This window comes from Grammomys surdaster, unplaced genomic scaffold (genome assembly GCF_004785775.1).
Source record: "Grammomys surdaster isolate TR1022 unplaced genomic scaffold, NIH_TR_1.0 193, whole genome shotgun sequence".
NCBI lineage: Eukaryota > Metazoa > Chordata > Mammalia > Rodentia > Muridae > Grammomys > Grammomys surdaster.
The window spans coordinates 1,331,185-1,349,277 of NW_021604638.1; the positions used below are offsets into that span (position 1 = coordinate 1,331,185).

At 50.5% G+C, this 18,093-nt stretch overlaps 1 protein-coding gene across 1 annotated transcript; it reads left to right on the top strand.

The window, feature by feature from the left end:
• Window positions 1-538: 538 nt before the first annotated feature.
• On the top strand, window positions 539-10,257 carry Ankrd60 (ankyrin repeat domain 60). The gene is made up of 4 exons (XM_028769483.1): window positions 539-890; window positions 6,367-6,497; window positions 7,881-8,046; window positions 9,928-10,257. The coding sequence occupies exons 1-4, from the start codon at window positions 539-541 to the stop codon at window positions 10,212-10,214; spliced, it is 936 nt and encodes a 311-aa protein (XP_028625316.1). The 3' UTR covers window positions 10,215-10,257.
• The last annotated feature ends 7,836 nt before the right edge of the window (window positions 10,258-18,093 follow it).

Consider the following 18,093-nt stretch of genomic DNA (forward strand, 5'->3'; position numbering starts at 1 on the left):
TATACAAAATGTATTATTCAAGCTTCTGTTTTGTTCTTGATTAACAACAGAGTTTTTGAAGGCGTTCTGGCTCCCTGCCCCTTCCGTGGTGCTTCCTCCAGCTCCTAAAGACCTTGCTTTGGGTCTGGCGTTTGAGGGCCTCCACCCTCCCAACCCCGCGGTGTGAGCTCTCCCTGAAAAGGTTCAAGTCTAGCCTTCCCATCAAATGTATTCCATACTTTTCTCCCTCCGAGGGTGTCGCAACGTCAGGGCACACGGGTCTGATGCCATTTCCACGCAAGCTTCTGCCTGTTCCAGCGTGGCCCAGGCCAGCTAGAATTGCTGTCTACCTACAGCACATGGCGGCAAGCCTGTCGACCACCTTAGAAACTGTGGCATTTCTCCCTAATCATACAGACTGCCCTGAACAGACAAGAGGCTCTCCACAGGGCTAGGACGCTGGCGAGGGCTGCGGAGGAGGGTGGTGGTGGTGGGGGGAGCTGTCTCCGGAAGTGCAGGCGCCCCTCTCCTGTCCCGGGGGCCCCAGGCGGGGGCGGCGATGACGCGCGGTATGACGCGGGCCATGCGGAGGGCGGTAGATGTGGCGGGGGCGGGCGCGCGTCCGCCGAAGCGGCAGGGGGGCGACCCCAAGGCGGGCGCGCGCCCCGCTAAGCCCTCCAGCCGGGCCCGCGCGAGGGTTAGGGGGCACATAGGGGACCCGCTCGCCTCCACCGCGTCCCCAGACTTAGCCCCTGACGTCTATGTCCTGCGGGTGAGGCTGGAGGAGACTGGGGAGTTGTTCCGCGTGGGCAACTGCCGCAACGACATGACAGTGCGGGAGCTCAAAGAAGAACTGGACCTGATGGTCGGCATCCCCTTCAACCTGCAGCGGCTGCATTTCCTGGACCAAGGTGGCCCCTGCCCGACCCCTTCCCGCACCCCATGAGCTCCTCCCACGCAAGAGCCCCCCGGCCCACTCCTGCCCTGGGTCCCCAAGACACTTCTAGCTACCAGAGAATCCAAGGTGACAAGGTAGTCAAGCCCCATCTAGAAAGGCCCCTTGGAGCGCTGGCCACTCAAGGGCTCCTAACTCCAAACACATGAGTGGGTGCCTTAATAACCCCAAATATAAAGGTGGACCTGGTACACTCTCATTGTGTCTGTCCCAGGCTGCAGTCTGCCAACCTTGAACAGGTCCAGGCTATGCAGAACCTCAAATCTCAAAACCACAAGACCTTCCGGGCAGCCTCTTGTCTTCATAAGGGAACCTAAGCCCCTGAGACAATCATGTCTACCTAAGACTGCACACCTGAAACAAAAGTAGGCTTCAGTCAGCCCCCTGCCCCCACCACAGGACAGGCCTTTCCCCCAATCTGGATCCAAAACAAACCCTAAGTGGTGAACACCAAGTTCTCCAGCCAGGTTGTCTATGCAAGCATTTCAGAAGCTGAGGCAGATCTTGCTGGGCTCAGATTTCCAAAGGCAGAGGACATCTACCTAAGATTAAACCCAAAATCTCCAAGTTGAAAGTAACTAGATCAGAAGCCTAACCCTAAGACCCAATCAACTGTGTCCATACAGAGCTACACAAACACAGAAGAAGCCAGCTAGACCTGGGACCTTCAAGACCCAGGACAGAGTTGGCCAAGACTGAACTCAGTCTTTAGGCTAGTTACCACTGCCTCAGGAACCCAAGTCCTCTGTCCCCACTGGCCACTCAAAGATACTAAACAAACTCCTACCCACCTTTGGAATACCAAATCCAGACCAAGCATGACCAAATCTTCAAGGTAACCATGACTATTTTAGATGATCTCAAGCTTCCTTCAACTGTGTCTACATTGAAATGCTAAAACTCAGATTAAACTTTCCCCTGCTGGAACCCCAAACCCAGAACAAAGCTGAATGTTCAGCTCTCTGCCCCATGCTAACCCACTGCCACAGACACCACCACCACCCAATTCATACCAACTAGCTATTCTTTCAAGGGTGCTAAAATTCAAAATAAAACCTGCCAATCCTACAGCCCCAATCCCAGAACACACTCAAGGCTAAACCCCCAAATCTCTCAGGCTAACTACTACTGCAGATCCCCAAACTCACTAACTGTGCACACAGAGATTCTAAAACTCAAAATGAACCTTGCTTATCCTGGAACCCCAAGCCCAAAACAAACCTGAACCCAGGTTTGAACCTCAAGTATCTAGGCTAGCTATCACTCTCTAAGGACCCCAAGTACTCTACCAACTTACTCATAAGGATATCAAAAGTAAACCAAATACTTCCCACCTTGGTACCCCCAAATCCAAGATATACCTACCCAAGACTGAACCCAAAAACCTACAGACTAGCTATTACTACTTCAGAACCCCAAATCCTCCAGCAGCTGCATTTACATGAGGACACTGAAACTCCAACCCATACCCACCTAAAGGACCCCAAATCAAAACAAGCCTGACCAAATCTGAGCCCCAATCCCCCGAAGCTAACCATACGACCACCAGGACCAGCCATCCTCCATAGCTGTTTCCACACAAAGATACTGAAGCTGAGACAAACCCTGCCTACCCCAGGGTCCCACAGTCTATCCACACACTGCTATGTTTGACTCTAGCTGCCCCTGGCCACATAAGCACCCTAAATCCCAGAGCTGACTCTGCCCACATCACAAGCATCAACACAGAGCCTATGTACCCAACTCTGAGACACCCCTTCCCCCTAGCCATCACCACTCATCCGTACAGCCAGTCTCCTGTCCACATAAGGATACTAGATCCTAAAATGGACCTTGCTCACAGCTGGACCCTCACATCCAAACCAACTCTGTCTACCTCTGAAAGCCAGTCCTCAAGCTTCCCATGAGCACAGCAGGACCCCAGTCCAAGCCAAGTATTCTGATAAAGGTTCCAAGGATTAAATGAGTCAAGCCCACAGGAGGACACCCCCCCCAAGAATGAAGTCAAGCTTGCCTCTCTTTGATTTCCCACCCTCAAGAAAACCATGTGCTCATGAGTACCTCAAAGCTGACGTCAGCTCTATCCCCTGTGAGGAATTAAAGGTTCAAGCCAACCCTGACTCATGAGGACCCCAAGACTCGATTCAGATCAATTAGCCAAACTTATGAAATCAGAACCCCAAATTTAGAGCAGACTCTATCACTAGCAAGACCCTAAATCTCAAAGGAGAGCTGTCTGATTCCTCTCAGTTGCTTACCAACCAGAGGTGCCTAAATAAGTCCATCCAAAGACCCCAAATCCTTCCACAGATCCTTCCAAAACCAGGACCCCCCCCCTGCCAGACGGCAAGACTTGCTTTCATGGGAACCCCAAATACAAAGTAAATCCTGCTTTCATCAAGGACCCCAGAACTCAAAGCAAACCTCGCCCGTGATTATTAGACCCTCCCCCAATCTTGACACTAACCTAGTCTGTCTCTGAACCCCAAGTTGCACGCTGTGTCTTCCCCCACACTGGGGGCTCACAGGAAGCCCTGAAGAATTCGATCCAGTCCTTTCAGTTCTCTTGAATCTGGACCCCCCCCCCCCAAGAACCCCATATCTAGACAAATTCCATGGGGAGGCACCCAGTGGAAGCCAGAGGCTCTACAGCCTGTCTACCCTTTCCTCATCCTGAGGACATGGCTGCCCCATTCCCTACAATGTTTAGGATATGAGAACAGGATCAAAGCCCCTCGGGCTTCATCATCTCCCCACCCGATGGAAAGCAACGCAAAAACACTTCAAGAAAATGAAGATTAAAAAACAAACAAACAACCAAAAAAACAACAGCAGCAACAACAAAAACCTCTGGGCTGCCCGGGTAATGTGAGCAGCCGGCATCCCGGAGACAGTGCAGAGTACTGCAGGGCCTGGGAGCGATGGAGTCAGCTCTGAAAGCAGCCTGCTCCCCACGCTCAGCTTTCTCAGGCACTGGCTGTCCTGGGCTCAGTCTCTTAATCCGGAGAACAGAGCCCCATTAGCTCTAGAATTCTCTGTGCTGTTCCCCAGTGGACAAGAATGACTCTGCAAACTCCGCAGGCCAGGCCAAAACACTCTTCCTCGGCACTTTTAAAAATAGGTTAAATGTTTTCCATGGCCCATGGATTTTCTTACAGTAGTTGAAAGATGCTCACATTGTGTGTGTGTATACACACATATATATACATATGTGTGTGTATACATATATATATTCATTCTTTGAAACTTTATTTAGCAAGAAGCTGTGTTTGAGTCTCTATAGCTAGCAAGGTATGAAGGACATGAGGCGTAATAGGTTTACTCTGCAGTTGTTCCCCAGCAAGGAGTTTGAAAATTACGTGTCTTCCTAACTCTGGACCCCCTTTTGTTCATTTATTCTCCCCAGTAAGCAATAAATTCAAGCAAGCTGAGAGAGAATAAGAGGTGGGTGACTTCACAGTGACGTCACAGCGCTAAGACTCTGCAGTCACTTAGCAACTGTTGGAGGCCTGACCCCTAAGCGGGGCCACATTGACTGTGGCTGGCACGTCTGCCCACCTCCAAGGTTGCAGAGGGAAGGGCAAGTGAGATCATGGCGGGAAAGCGTCACGGTGGCCTTGTCTAAACTCACCAAGCAAATTCATGAGCGAGTACTGCCCCTGGCGAACATTTATCTGTTGATAATTAGTAGCATTTGTCTGAGCCCAAGGTAGTGGCTGCCCATCTGCAAAAAGGGAATACGCTAGGGACTGCACAGGAACCGTGAGGGAAGACACACAACCCTCCTAGATGTTTACCAAATGGCTAGAAAGTCAAGTTGTCTCAGAGCAGTGACAGACAGGGCTCCTACAGTCAAGCCACAAATAAATCCTTAATTTATGGATTCGCTGACCAGCGTACTGTCTACAACCTCCTGAGAGTATGATCATCACGTAGTGCCCACAAGTCTGGCAGGAGTCAGATCTTGTCACATCCTAGTCAGGCCTAGCCTCAGTTTGCTCCCAGTTAGAGGAAGGGCCATGTAGGCTGGAGGGTCATCATGAGGATTCAAGGACACACCACTCAGTGCAGGTATAGAGACCCAAAATAATTATCAAGAACCCAGAACATAGCCAGGCGGTGGTGGCGCACGCCTTTAATCCCAGCACTTGGGAGGCAGAGGCAGGTGGATTTCTGAGTTTGAGGCCAGCCTGGTCTACAGAGTGAGTTCCAGGACAGCCAGGGCTACACAGAGAAACCCTGTCTCGAAAAACCAAAAAAAAAAAAAAAGAGCCCAGAACATGTGTGGATTCTGATCACTTGGAGAGGGTACTAGGGCAGCCTGGGCAGATTGTTATAGTTTATGAACAGTCCAAATCCTCTGTGGTTCCTAAGACAGTAGGTGGCCAAGAAATACCACTACCTTTTCAAAAAACCCTCCCTGCATAATGCCCCTTGAGCTGGCTTTCCCAGAATGTGGGTTTATTATTAATTATATTATTTTATTAATTATTGAAATGGGATCTCATGCATCTTCAGGTTAGTCCTGAACTAACCCAAATTCTGGGATGACAGCTGTGTGCCACCAAACCTGGCTGAGACTGGGTTTCTGGATGTGGGTCTAGTTGCATTGTTGACCCCAAGAATAAGATGCCACGCCGGGTCTGACAAGAGCTCCAACACTCCAGTCCCAATATAGTGAGTGCTGCTGTTTGCTTCTGAGGTTACCACAGGCTTATAGGGGGGACAGTCTCATCCCCTCCAGGGACAATGTCTGGGGGACATCCTTGACCGCAAGAGCTAGCTATAGGTTCAGTTGATGTGTTACGGCATAGGCCGTAGAAACTGTGATGCGTGGGATAGAGAAGATACCTAGTTGAAAATGTCAGTTAAGCACCTACGTGGAAAAGCCCTGACGTGGGCTGTCTGTCACTTGCTAGATCTTTCAGTCACTGTCATCTCTTTAGCCAGCTAATGGCTACATTCCCTCGAGTTGGTGTTCAGTTGAAGGTATATAACTTGCTAAGTACACTGTCGGGCCTGTGATGTATAGCTCAGATTTAAGTAGTTCTATTTGTAGAGTTTGCCTCATAAAACGATTTCACTGACTCATGGATTTTTTTTTCCCCAACAGGACAAGCTGTAATTACAAAATTTTATAAATCATTGCCATTGTGTGTGTAGGATTTTTCCCCCTTTCTTTTTCTTTTTTTTCTTTTTGGGTCCAGCTTCCATCTGAGCTGAGCCAAATTAATTTTCTAAAAAGCCTTAGTGGCATCTAACTGTGCAACAACCATCAAGTGAGAGACTCCCTCACCCACTCCACCCGCACCTCGTTTGCTCAAGATTTTAAACGTATCTTTGCGTGATTCAGGGCCAGACGTGCTCTAAACTGATGTGATTTCTTGAAGTCCTAATTTTGTTAAAAGGAAAAAAAAAATTGCTTCCCGTAGGAATTTTGATGGACGATGCCACGCTGAAGTTCTACGATGTCATTCCCGGAGCAGTTATTTCACTGTGTATCTGGCATTACGATGGTTGGACGGAACTGGTTTTGGCCGCTGTGGAAGGGGACCCCAGTAAGGTGGTTTCGTGCTTCTTTCAATATCAGGGGGCTAGGGACCCAGTCTTTAGCGTGAGCATTTGAATAAAGGCCTCAGAGTAGGGAAGTAGGATGAGCCTCGTGCACGGAGTGTTTCCAGACAGTCTGGGCTTGTGAGTCCCCTGGGCTTGCTTACTAACAGCTCAAAAACCCGCTTCCTCCACCTGCAGTGGCGCCCAGGTTGTATGTTTTCCATCCACGCATTGGTCAAGTTGAAAATCAAATTTAATCCTAGTAAAGATCATGGGGGCAGTAGCCCAGTGCTCAGGGGCTTGTGTGCTGTGTACATGTAGCTGAAATATCCAGAAAGCTCTGTCTGCCTTGGGAGTGGGGGTAGGGGTCTGGCACCCTTGGATAGCAGCCTTCACCTAATGTTTGTCAGGCCTCCTGCTGGACTCTCCATTAGCCCTGGGGGAGAAGGAGAGTTAGGACGGGAATGTTTACCCATCCATGAGGATGAATGGTTGGCACCAGGGCAAGTGTGTGCTCTTCCTTCAGTAGACTTTGAAGTAGAGCTCTGAGATTCTCCAGGGAGAAAAGGCAGTTTCCTGGTAGGACAGGGTTCAAAGGAAGGTTGGGTACAGGGACAGGTGCTGGGACTTGTCCAGGGAAGGGTGGGTGGCAGTGATCTCTGTGTCGCAGACCCCAGGCCTGAGGAATGAGAGCCAAGTCTATCCAGTCCCAGCTGTAGCTTGTCTTCTTCCTCTGTATATCCCTGTTACCTCTCTCCGGGAAGTTTAGTCAGTTCCCTGCTTATCTGCTGCCTGAGGAGATAAACACCAGCCCTCCATTCCCTGTTCAGTTGGCCCCACTGCCCCTCCCCATGTCCCTCCTTCATCGACTGGGACATCCAGAACACAGAGTCCTCTCTGTGGTATCCATGGCCCTCCTCCCATTCATGAAAGTTTGTGCCTCCCCAAGATGGTTCTGTCATGGGCATCCCTCGGCCAACAGAGTTCAGAAAGTTCCAGAAGGTAACAGAGGCAATGGGCACAAAAAGAGACTGGAAAGTCAGATTCTATCATTCCCCCCTCTCCCGGGGCTCCGGCCAGGGGACCACATTGTGTTAGCTGGTGTCTCCTTCCCCCCCCCCAGGGCCACAAGCATCTTCCTCTGGACACATAGGCAAATGTATTTTCTCCCTTCAAAACATTGGCAGAAAGGCCTTCCTGTGTCCCCTGCCTGACAGGGGTGCGGGCTGGGTGGAATCAGGGTGCCCAGTAGCTGCACTTTCTGAGTGTGTGCCGAACACCGAATACCCCTCCCCTCCCACTATGTACCTCGGTTAGGATTAAGTCAACCTCTATGCGTGATGGGGTGCAGGTCACACTCTAGAGACAACCTTGACCTATTCCTTTCACCTAGATGTCATGTCTTGGCATCAGCGAAGATACCTTCTACCGGACAGCGAACTCACAGTATTTTAAGGGGGAGCAGTGGCGACAGTGGACAGCCCAGAGGGCGTTTGTGGCCTTGTACATCTCTGCTCACAGAGGCCACGTGGATGCCGTGCAGTACCTTCTAGAACTTGGTAATTCTGCAGAAAGCCTGGTCTGGTCTGGTTGGGAGGATAAAATGACCCATCTTGCTTGTTACTTCAGCAGTGGCTCCCTAGGTTCCAGTCTTCTCACCCACCCAAGGTGTCTCCTGCTGGGCTCCTTGGTCATAAGCACCATGTGGCACGCCCATCGGGGGCTTGCACTTGTCTAGACCAGTCCTGTAGAGCATTCTGTTGTGGTAGAACCCAAATTATAAGACAGGGAGTCACAGGGGCTGGAGGTGGGGGCAAGGGTGGGGTGTCCAGAGGACTTCCTAGCCTGGTCTTTCCACGCAGTCCGTGGTCTGTCTTCATCCTTGTCCCACCTGAAGTAGATTCTGCAGTGGTCCAACACGACCTCACCCCGAGTATCCCACAGAATGACCAGCAGGCTGGCTGGAGGTCCTTTTAAATAGATGCTCAAGCATACTCTCTTTCCATCATGTCTCCACTTAGGGGTGACTGTCTGTCTGTCTGTCTGTCTGTCCTGTCTAAAACTGTGGTCAGCACTGTGTCTGGGCAAAGGAATCTTTTGTCCTCCCTGGTTGGGGAAACGATCCTGGACTGGGAGATAAGCTACCATATACCATAGCTTCAGAGAGCCCACCCCACGGCTTTCTTGGGAAAAGGGGGAATGACCAGCAAGTGCCTCTGGCTTTCTAAGCTGCTACATCCACATAGGGCCTCTTCCTTTTCATCTGCTGTCCTGCTCAGCTTCAGTGATTCCCCTCCCCCCACCTTCTACCAGACAGGGTGGGAGACAACGCCAGCTGTCCAGGGCAGGGTACTGGCATGTCATATCTCTGCTACAGAGCTCAGGATGGTTGGGTGACAGCACCGTGTTTCCTGCCATCCCACACTGCCTTTCTGCACTTCTCTTATACAATGAAAGACGGGTTTTCACAACCCAGCAGTTCTTTAAGCTCATAAAAAGTCATCTCCGCTCTGATGGAACTGTGATGTATTTGAAGGCACCCATTAAAAAATGACGACAGGCTTCACACAGTCTTCCGTCCTCTGCAGCCATCACTGAGGGGTAAGGGGGGCCGGGGAGGCACAGGGCCACTTCCAAATTTTGGAAGCCTACCTAAGCTTTCCCTCACCAACTGGCCATGGCTCGATCGGACTGTTCAGCCACAGCCACAGGGCCAGCTGGGTTGAATCGAATCGCCTTTATTTGTGTCATGATTTTGGTTACTCAGAATTCAATTCAGTCCCACAAGTCCATGCTGGACCCCTGTCATTAGCCCATCTGTCTGCAGGAGGCAGTGACGTTCTGGATCTGTCTATGCGTAGGCTGCCATTTCCTGTCACCTCCCCAGTACCTGTAGTTGCATTCCAAGGATAAAAGCAGCAGTGCCTAGGCCTTGTGTCCTCATGGATCTTAGGAGAGAAAGCCAGTCAATGATTACAAATGATTAATCCCATAGCCTGTCACATATGAGACACGTTCAACGCAGTGCCTACTGAGCATGTGCGGGGAGAGGTAGGGGTTGTGGAGAGGAAGAATGAAGGAAGTTACTGAAACCCTAGAAAGGGAGAAATGGAAAAGTATAACATGAATAGCATGTGCAAAGGGCCTGGGGCACGGTGCAGAATGCTATAAGGTGAGAGGATACATGGAGCTGGTGCTTTGGAAGCCAAAGCTGGTGTTTGGAACAGGAGACTGGAATGTGCTGTTTCCTGGGTGTCCCCTGAGACCAGGTTAGATGGGAAAAGTGATGAGGTAAAGGAGCCCACCATGTCCCTGAGAGCAGTGTCAACTCTCGGCTGTACTCCTGCCATAGCCCTGCTCCCTTTCTTGCTGTCCCTTAGTGTAGCATGGCAGGACTCCTGACTAGGAGAACACTCCAGCTGCTCTTTTCAATCTCACAGGAGCAAACTGCCTGGCCAAATCACCCCTGGGCAGGACACCCCTGCATGTGGTCGCAGCTATGGGCAGGACAGACTGCATCCAGCCCTTACTGGAACATGGCGCCTCCATCCACGACAGAGACTTGAAGAGCGATACACCCGTCACCATCGCCAGGCGCCTGAAGCGAGGCAATTTCGAGCGCAAGATGTTCCTTCTCTACTGGATGATCCGGTCTGGGACCACGGACCCTGACTTGGTAGCGAGGAAGGCTCCAGAGAGATCCAGTCCTGGGGTCGTGACAAAGTAAAGCACAATGTTGATCTCCTGAGTACATTTGCGACCTTACAGCCACCCCCCACTGTGGCCCCCCACAGCCCTCATCACGGAACAAAAGAAGGGACAGATCTAAATCAGACACCAAATTGGTTGTCCTCTTGCTAGCGCCTCTGGGAGGGTATAATGGAGCAGGTGAGATCATCTCTTTTGTAATCCACTCTGTCCCCCACCATGCCGACAACTCCAGCCTTTAATTTTAAGCTCTTTGTACATTGGTACCCAATCACACCGGCTGGGGTGATGGCAGCCAATTATCCCTCCCTCCCGAGTCCCTCTAATGCACTGGCATAATGGAAGTAATGACAGGAACGGTAATAGCGCTGCTCCTGTTACCTCGCAGAGGAAGCGAGGCCTACGTCAGGAGGGTCACGAGCAGCGTAGGTTGGGAATTTGTTTGTCAAACCCATGCAACTAACCATTTCCGTGGCCAGGGATGGCACACAGCATAGGCTGAGCTAGCCCTCAGTGGTCTGCTGCCTGAGTGCGGGGTGGGGTGGGGTGGGGGGGGGGGGGGGGGGGGGGGGGGGGGGGAAGCCTGGGGTGGGGCTTGTGGGTCTCCAAACACAGTCTCCGAAGGGGTTCATTTCTTAGCCTAGTGGGAAAGGGGTATGTGGCCTTCAGTGGGAAGAAAGTAGCACAGGAGACAGAAAAGAGCGCAAGGCTGGCAACCTCTTCCTGCAGTCCCAACCCAGTGTCTCCCCTCCCACTGTCCCCAGCATCTTCTCTGGGGGGGGGGCAGTCGTTGGCCCCAGGCACTATGCCTGGCATGAGGACTCACACATTTGGGGACAAGCACTCCATTTCCCCCAATTCAATTAGACATCCAGCAGCATAAAAGCCTTCAGTGGTGACATTTTCTTCAGTCTGGGGCAAGATCATTTGGACACACTCCTGGGCCCCGGGCTCGGAGGACACTTCATTACAGACAAGCTCAGATACCTTGAGTTAGGCCTGAAACCACATTGTAGACCCTGTCGTGGGGGTGGGTGAACCAAGTGCAGGCAACAAGCAGGGAAACTGAGGCTGAGGCCCAATGCCTGGAATGGAGCACAGGGACCCAGCACCAACAGAAAGGCAGGCCAGAAGTTGCTAGATTGTTCTAGAGTGTTCTGGAGCAGGAACCCAACTCTCATGCTAGTTTCACTCTTGGGTTTTGAAAGATTGCCTTGAGATTCCAAAGAAGTAGGAAGGTATGCAGGCACACCAGGGGGTCGGGGGGGGCGAGGGAGATAGCTGCTTAACTTCTTATTGGCTGGGAAAGTGCTCAAAGGAATCTGGGTCCCTTTAGGACAATTTCCAGTTCTAGAACTGCAGTGCAGGGTGGCCACAGGCCTTGTGGTGGCACAACATTCACCTTGTCACTCCTGGTGGGCCACATGTTTCCCTGAAGCCCTGAGCCCTGACACAAGTCCTGGACACCATGTCCATGTCAAAGGTCTCTTGGCCATTCTTCAAGTTGCCTTGGGTGGAGTTGGGTGAGCGGCACTGCACCCTGGCTGCCCTCCCAATTTCCCAACTACAAGACCTTGCTCTAAAACTAATGGTCTGTGTTTCCTGGTGTCATTGCAAGTAAGGCCTTTTTGTTGACAATGGTCTTACAACCAGCCAATGTGGCTGTGCCCAGGCTCGGCCTCCTGTTTGACAAATAAGAGTCAGGAAAGGACATCTCAGCATCGAGGATGTCAAACTGAGATCTTACTTTTGGCAGGCGTGCTCGAAAGTCAATAGGCAGATATTAAAACAACCCCAATCCATCAGGCCTGGTCACTTAGCTAATGAGGTGTGGGGAAGTGGGGTGGCTTATGGGTACCCTTTTAACTTAACAAATGGAGTCCCTCCAAGTCCCGTGTTTGCCAGGAGCTTGCTAAGCGGTCTTTGTTATTGGAAGAGCCAACTGCCTGGCATGAGGACCCACACATTTGGGGACAAGCACTCCATTTTCCCCCAATTCAATTAGACACTTGGCTAGATATCTAGCATCGTCAAGTCTTCCATGGTGACATTTTCTTCAGGACAGGATCACTTGGAGGGCCCCTGGGCTCTGAGGACACTCGGTCAGAGACAACCTCAAGTCGACTGGTTGCGTCGGGCCTTAGGGTACAGCTTGGGTACGGAGGGCTTTCCTAGCATGGACAAGGACCCGGATCCAGTTCCCAGCACTGTGAACATACAATGTGCAATCAATCCCCCCTCCTGCAACACAGGCACTAGCATATCACATAGAAGCAAGCCCACATCACGGGTGTGGGGGGAGGTATGCGAGCAGCCACATGGTCTGCCGTTGGTTGATAGAACGTTACATCTGGAGCTGTTTTCCTCCCATGCTTGCTCGTGCTTCAGGGGCTAACAAAGGGGCAGGAAGGGGACGTCCATTGTCAGTGTTTCTACAGGAGCCAACACACCTCGCTGACCCATGCTCTGGAGCAGATCTGCAATGTGGAGGGGGTTGTGGTCGGCTACATCCTGGGAACAACTCGTATAAGGGGAGGACACTGGTTCCCTTACATCTGCAACCTCACTGGCTGGCCTTCCAGTCACCAGGGACCGACTTTGTGTGGAGTTGGAGGCACAGTGCAGGGGACAGTGCAGCCCTCCAGGCTCATGTCTCTGAGGCAAGAGTTCTTCATAGAGGATAGAGGAGGGTCCTTCCCGAAGGTCCCCAAGGTTGCTGGAAACACTGGAGAACACCCCCAAGTGTGGTTTGAGATGCTGGCTGGTAGCTCTGCTGAACCACTAGAAAAGGTGGTAGAGCCATCAAGAGATGGAAGAAACCCCACTCACTCAGTATTTTTTTTTCTGAGCTCTTCTGGCCACTGAACTCTGATGAGCAGCCTAAGTGCCCTGGAAGGTGCTACGGTGTGTCCTTGATGACCTTAGAGGGAACAAGAAAACGAGCCTCCTTCTCTCTCCCTCCCTGCAGGGAAATAGCTCACCAATAAGCCCCATGGCAGCCTGGGAAGAGTTCTGGAAAGCCAGCCCTGTGGGATGACACAGCAAAAATGAGGGTTTGCACTGCACCAAGCTTCCATTTGCCTTGATTACAGGAGTTCTAAGAGTCAGTGTCCAGTGACCAGCATGCCCTTTCCCCTTCTCCGAGTGAGTCTCTACCCTCTCCTCCTGATCTGCCCTGTGGAGGTCACTGCAGCAGGCCTCTGTCACAGGAGCCAGTGCACTGGAAAATTTAAGACCAGCCACTCAAGCTATAGGTTAGAAATCTCAGCCTGTATGGCTTACTCACTCAGGACTGAGATGGTAGGCCTAGTCTCTTGGCTCTTCAGCCTCTGGTGCCCCCATCCCATGTGTCATCAGCAGCAAGTAGAGCTGTCCCTGCTCACCTGAGTCTTTTGACCCTCCTGTGTCACACACTGGATGTTCCCCTCTGTGTTTACTAGCTCAGGGTTTCCAGAATGTGGGAAATAGCGTCTCTCTCGACCCTGCATGGGGTTATTCTGAACACCGAGTGAGCAGATTGACACCATTGCAACTTCTCTCAATCCTGCAGGGTAGAACCAGAGAGCCTTGCTCTGTGTTAGCCTACATGGAGCCCACTAACGCCGTCCATCCTCCACTTGAGACCCAAGTAGAGCCAACTTCCACGGGCAGCCATGGTCTAATGATAGCATTGCCTTGCCTTCTGCATACCATGGGCTAGAATTGTGCCCCACTCCTCTCTCTCTCTCTCTCTCTCTCTCTCTCTCTCTCTCTCTCTCTCTGTGTGTGTGTGTGTGTGTGTGTGTGTGTGTGCAGATGTGGGTCTTTGGGGCACAGCTTCTGGATGTGTTCCTTAAATACCATCTACCATTTACTTTTTGAGATAAAGTCTCTAACTGGCCTGGAACTCATCACATAGGGCCAGGCTGCCTGCAAGACCCCAGGATGTGCTTGGATCCACCTCCTTAGCAATGGGATTGCAAGTGCTTTGCCTATCACCATAGTAGATTTTTCTTTCAAAGATTTAAAAAAAATCTATATGGGTTTTATGTCTTCACATATGTCTGTGCACCACATATGTGTCTGGGGCCTACAGAGGTCAGACAAATGTGCTGGATCCCCTCGAACTGGTGTACAGATGGTTGAGAGCCACTGTATGGGTGCTGGGAACTGAACTTGGGTCCTCTGCAAAAGCAGCCAGTGCACTTAACCACTGAGCTACGTCTCCAAGTCCCATGCTGGATTTCTTTCTGTGAGTTCTGGGTCTCAGACTCAGGTCCACATGCTTGCAAAGCAAGCATTACTGATAGAGCCATCTCCCCAGCCCTCCTCCCCATCAGCTGTGCAACCTCAGGGCCAATGGCCATCTCCTGAGACCCTCAGCTTCCTCCACCCATATCATCTGTAGGTCTTGTCTTTCTGCACAACCAGTCCTGTTGGCAGAAGAAACAACCATGGGAATTGCTTGCCACATTGACCCCTCGGCGAGCAGGAGGGCTGTTTTGTGGTCTGCTGCACATGCTTTAGAATCTTCCTCTGCCCCTAGATGTGTAGCATTAGACCAACCAGGGGCAGCTCTTGGGATCCCAGTTACCTCACATGGCATGTTCGGGGTAATGAAACCTGCTCCTGTTGCCACCAGAGAGATGAAATGCCTGGCACGAAGCAGACACTTAAAAAATGGCAAGCATTATTTGTATTATTATACAACCAACACTTAATTTGCTTAAAATGTTTACTCTCTGAGAATCGATCCCCTCCTGGATTCCAGAGAGGCTCATAAATTTTCAGCAAACCTTATACAATAAGAGTCTCCATCCAGAACTAATAATTCCCAAAGTAGGAGATTAATAGTTTCCCGTAAACTTGCTGGTCTGGACATTAAGTGGTGGAAGGCTTTCTCAGCTACTCACTGAGCGCCCCCAGGCCAGAGCTGCTGCAGGGGAATAACAGGCTCTCAGGCAGAGGAAAATTCCAGTCTCCTGCCCTGCCTCCGCACTGCGCATTGAACACGGAGGCAGCCGGTAGAGGGCACAAAAACCCATTAACGTTTAGCAAAACACCGGGGTTTGTGTTCTGCAGAAATGTCAGCGATGCTGCTATCTGCGTCACTTGAAAATCCAAGAGTGGGGCTCAATTTGGGGGCTCAAGGGTGGCATTTCTGCCTGAGCCCTAGAACTGTCTGCCGAGTGGGCATGAGGGACACGTGCACTGGTTAGGGGGACACGTGTATAGCCCTCAAGACATCCAGAAAGGGGTCTGTCCTCCACTACTCTAGGAGTACACATCTGACCATGGGACAAGAAGGCCCAGTGTCTCATCTGCCTCAGGAAAGCACGGCCTGTATTTCCCACAGTATCATCCTTGGCTTGTTTAGTTGCTATATGTTCTAAATTTAAAAGGAGAGAAATTAAAAATACCAATAATATCTGGGGCTTGTGTGTGTGTGTGTGTGTGTGTGGCGGAGGGTTCTGGGAAATGTCACAGGGATGTTTAGAGAATTCCATATCCTTTCAAGGTTATGTAATTCACCACTTCCTGTCCAAATGGACCCAGCTCCCCAGATTCGTAGAAGTCCCAGGGTTTAAGACATATTTATATATGTTGAAACCACTGGGCAGGATGGTAAAGCCTTGGAAGTATCCCCCGTGCCCAGAAAGGGGAACATTGGGGGCATATTTTGCAGCTGTTGAAGGATCATACAGGTTTGGAAGGATGAGATTAAAGGTGTTTGTTTGCAGGCCTTACAGGCCAGAATTGATGGCGCAGTTGAAAATAAAACACCTGTAACTTTGGTTCCAGCTGCCCTCTGGTGGACTCTTTGGTCACTGCATGTATATTCCATAGACCTTTTTAAAGAGACAGTACACAAATGCACACCCGCACACCCACTCCCGTGCGCATGCGCGCGAGCACACACACACACACACACACACACACACACACACACACACACTTTTTAATTAACAAATCATTTGAGGGGCTTGGGATGTAGTTTAGTTGATTGCGTAACATACATAGAGTTCACAATCCCCAGACTTCCAAAAACTGGGTGTGGATGTCAGTTGGGATTCGAAGTTCAAGGACATCCTCAGTTACACAGCGAGCTTTAGGCCATCCTGGGCTACATGAGAGCCTGGTAGTTTTTTGTTTGCTCTTTTGTTTTTTTTTGTTTTTAAAAAAAGACTTGATCTTGTCTTGTATACTGTAAGTACAGGCCAAGGGACTGCCCAGGATGTGGCCCTAAGGGTTGGAAATACGCACTTGGTCCCCAAGTTACAACTGTCAAGAGATACCCTGTGCATATCTGTCCATGTTGATTTAGGCATAAAGAATGATGCTAAAGAGGTTGAGGTCTGAGGACCTGGGTCTATCCATATTTCATTGAAGATTAGGTTTGATTCCCAGAAACCAAGTAAAAAGACAGGTTGGTGGAGCCTGGATCCCTCAGGGTCTGTTAGCCAACCATTCCAGCCTACTTGTGAGTCCCAGGCCAGTGAGAGCACATGCTTCAGGGAGCAAGGGGGATGGACATTGAGGAGAAGCTCTGCTATGATGTTTGCCCTCCACAGACGTGTGTGTGCGTGCACACATGCATACACATACAACTTACATATGCACATATGTGCACACAGAAATACACATGTGCACACATGCACACACATGTACATGTGTATACACTTATGCATATGAGTGCACACACACAGATGCACACACACACAATGCATGCAGACACATACACAAACACACACATGCACACGCATGTGAGCACACACAAACACGTATGCAGACACACACAAAACAGTCACACGATACACTCACACAGTGCATGTACGCGGACACATACACATGCTCATATACACATGTGTACCGTACACACAAAGAGGAAGAAAGGAAAAAGACCCCTCCTACCATAGCTCTTCAAAGCTGGGGAATTTTGAGTGAGCCCTTCCGAGGCATTTTGAAAGCCATCTCCTGTGAATGCACTCAAAGCACTGAGGAAGGGACATAGGCTGTAAAAGCATTAAGGCGGTCGAGTCAGTCAGCTTGCCCTGGACATGCGTGTGGGGCTAAGTATTATGACGCAGTGCAGACTGAACAGTGAGCGAACATGTGCCCAGACTCCCCAGACATCATTCAGATGCTTAAGACAGGTTCAGTGACAGGGACCAGTCCCCAAAGGTTCCGGAACTTTTTAAAGCCCCAATTCCTGGATTCTGAAAGAAGCCCCTCGAGCTAGCTTCTGCTAGGCAGTGCTATTGGAGGCTGATCTCGCAGGCTGGAGATGGAGCTACCACCAGGTGGCGCCTGGAGACCACAGATGGATTCCTAGTCAGAGACTGGAGGCCAGACAAATCCCCCTTTCTCCCCTCAGTAGACACTTGTGCCCCAGGTTTCCACTCTATTCTTACCTACTGTTTCCGTCTTTGCATAGCTGAAAACCAGTTTTTAAAACAAGTAACTTTGTATTTTCTTAAGATAGTGTTTCAGGTAGCTCAGGCTACATGACTCCTTCTGGACTCTCATCTTCCAGTGTAATAATGGCCTTCCAGGGGCTTAGAAATCATGGTCTCAGGGTTAAGGGTAAGAGACAGCTAGTTTTAAAAGACAAGAAATTAAAGGGTCTCTCTACGATGTTGCTCTGACTACCGTGGAATTCTCTGTGTAGCCGAGACTGGCCTTGAACTCATATAGATCCACCTGCTTCTTCCTCCCAAGAGCTGGGATTAAAGGTGGGCACCACCATGCCTGGCTTGTAAATCCACATTTTGACCTCCAAACAGAGGGATGCCTAAGACCTTTTAATTGTAATGAACATTTTAATGCAAAAGAAAGGCAAGGCATTCTCGAAGGCCAATCCTTGTTCCTCAGCATGGTGCAATGTGTGTGTGTGTGTGTGTGTGTGTGTGTGTGTGTGT

Bases quoted from the DNA above. Each gene is read 5' to 3' on its own strand.
- Ankrd60 (XM_028769483.1), top strand. From the start codon at position 539: ATGACGCGCGGTATGACGCGGGCCATGCGGAGGGCGGTAGATGTGGCG. The intron at 891-6,366 runs GTGGCCCCTGCC...TGCTTCCCGTAG, and splicing joins GCTGCATTTCCTGGACCAAG to GAATTTTGATGGACGATGCC. The intron at 8,047-9,927 runs GTAATTCTGCAG...TCAATCTCACAG, and splicing joins GCAGTACCTTCTAGAACTTG to GAGCAAACTGCCTGGCCAAA.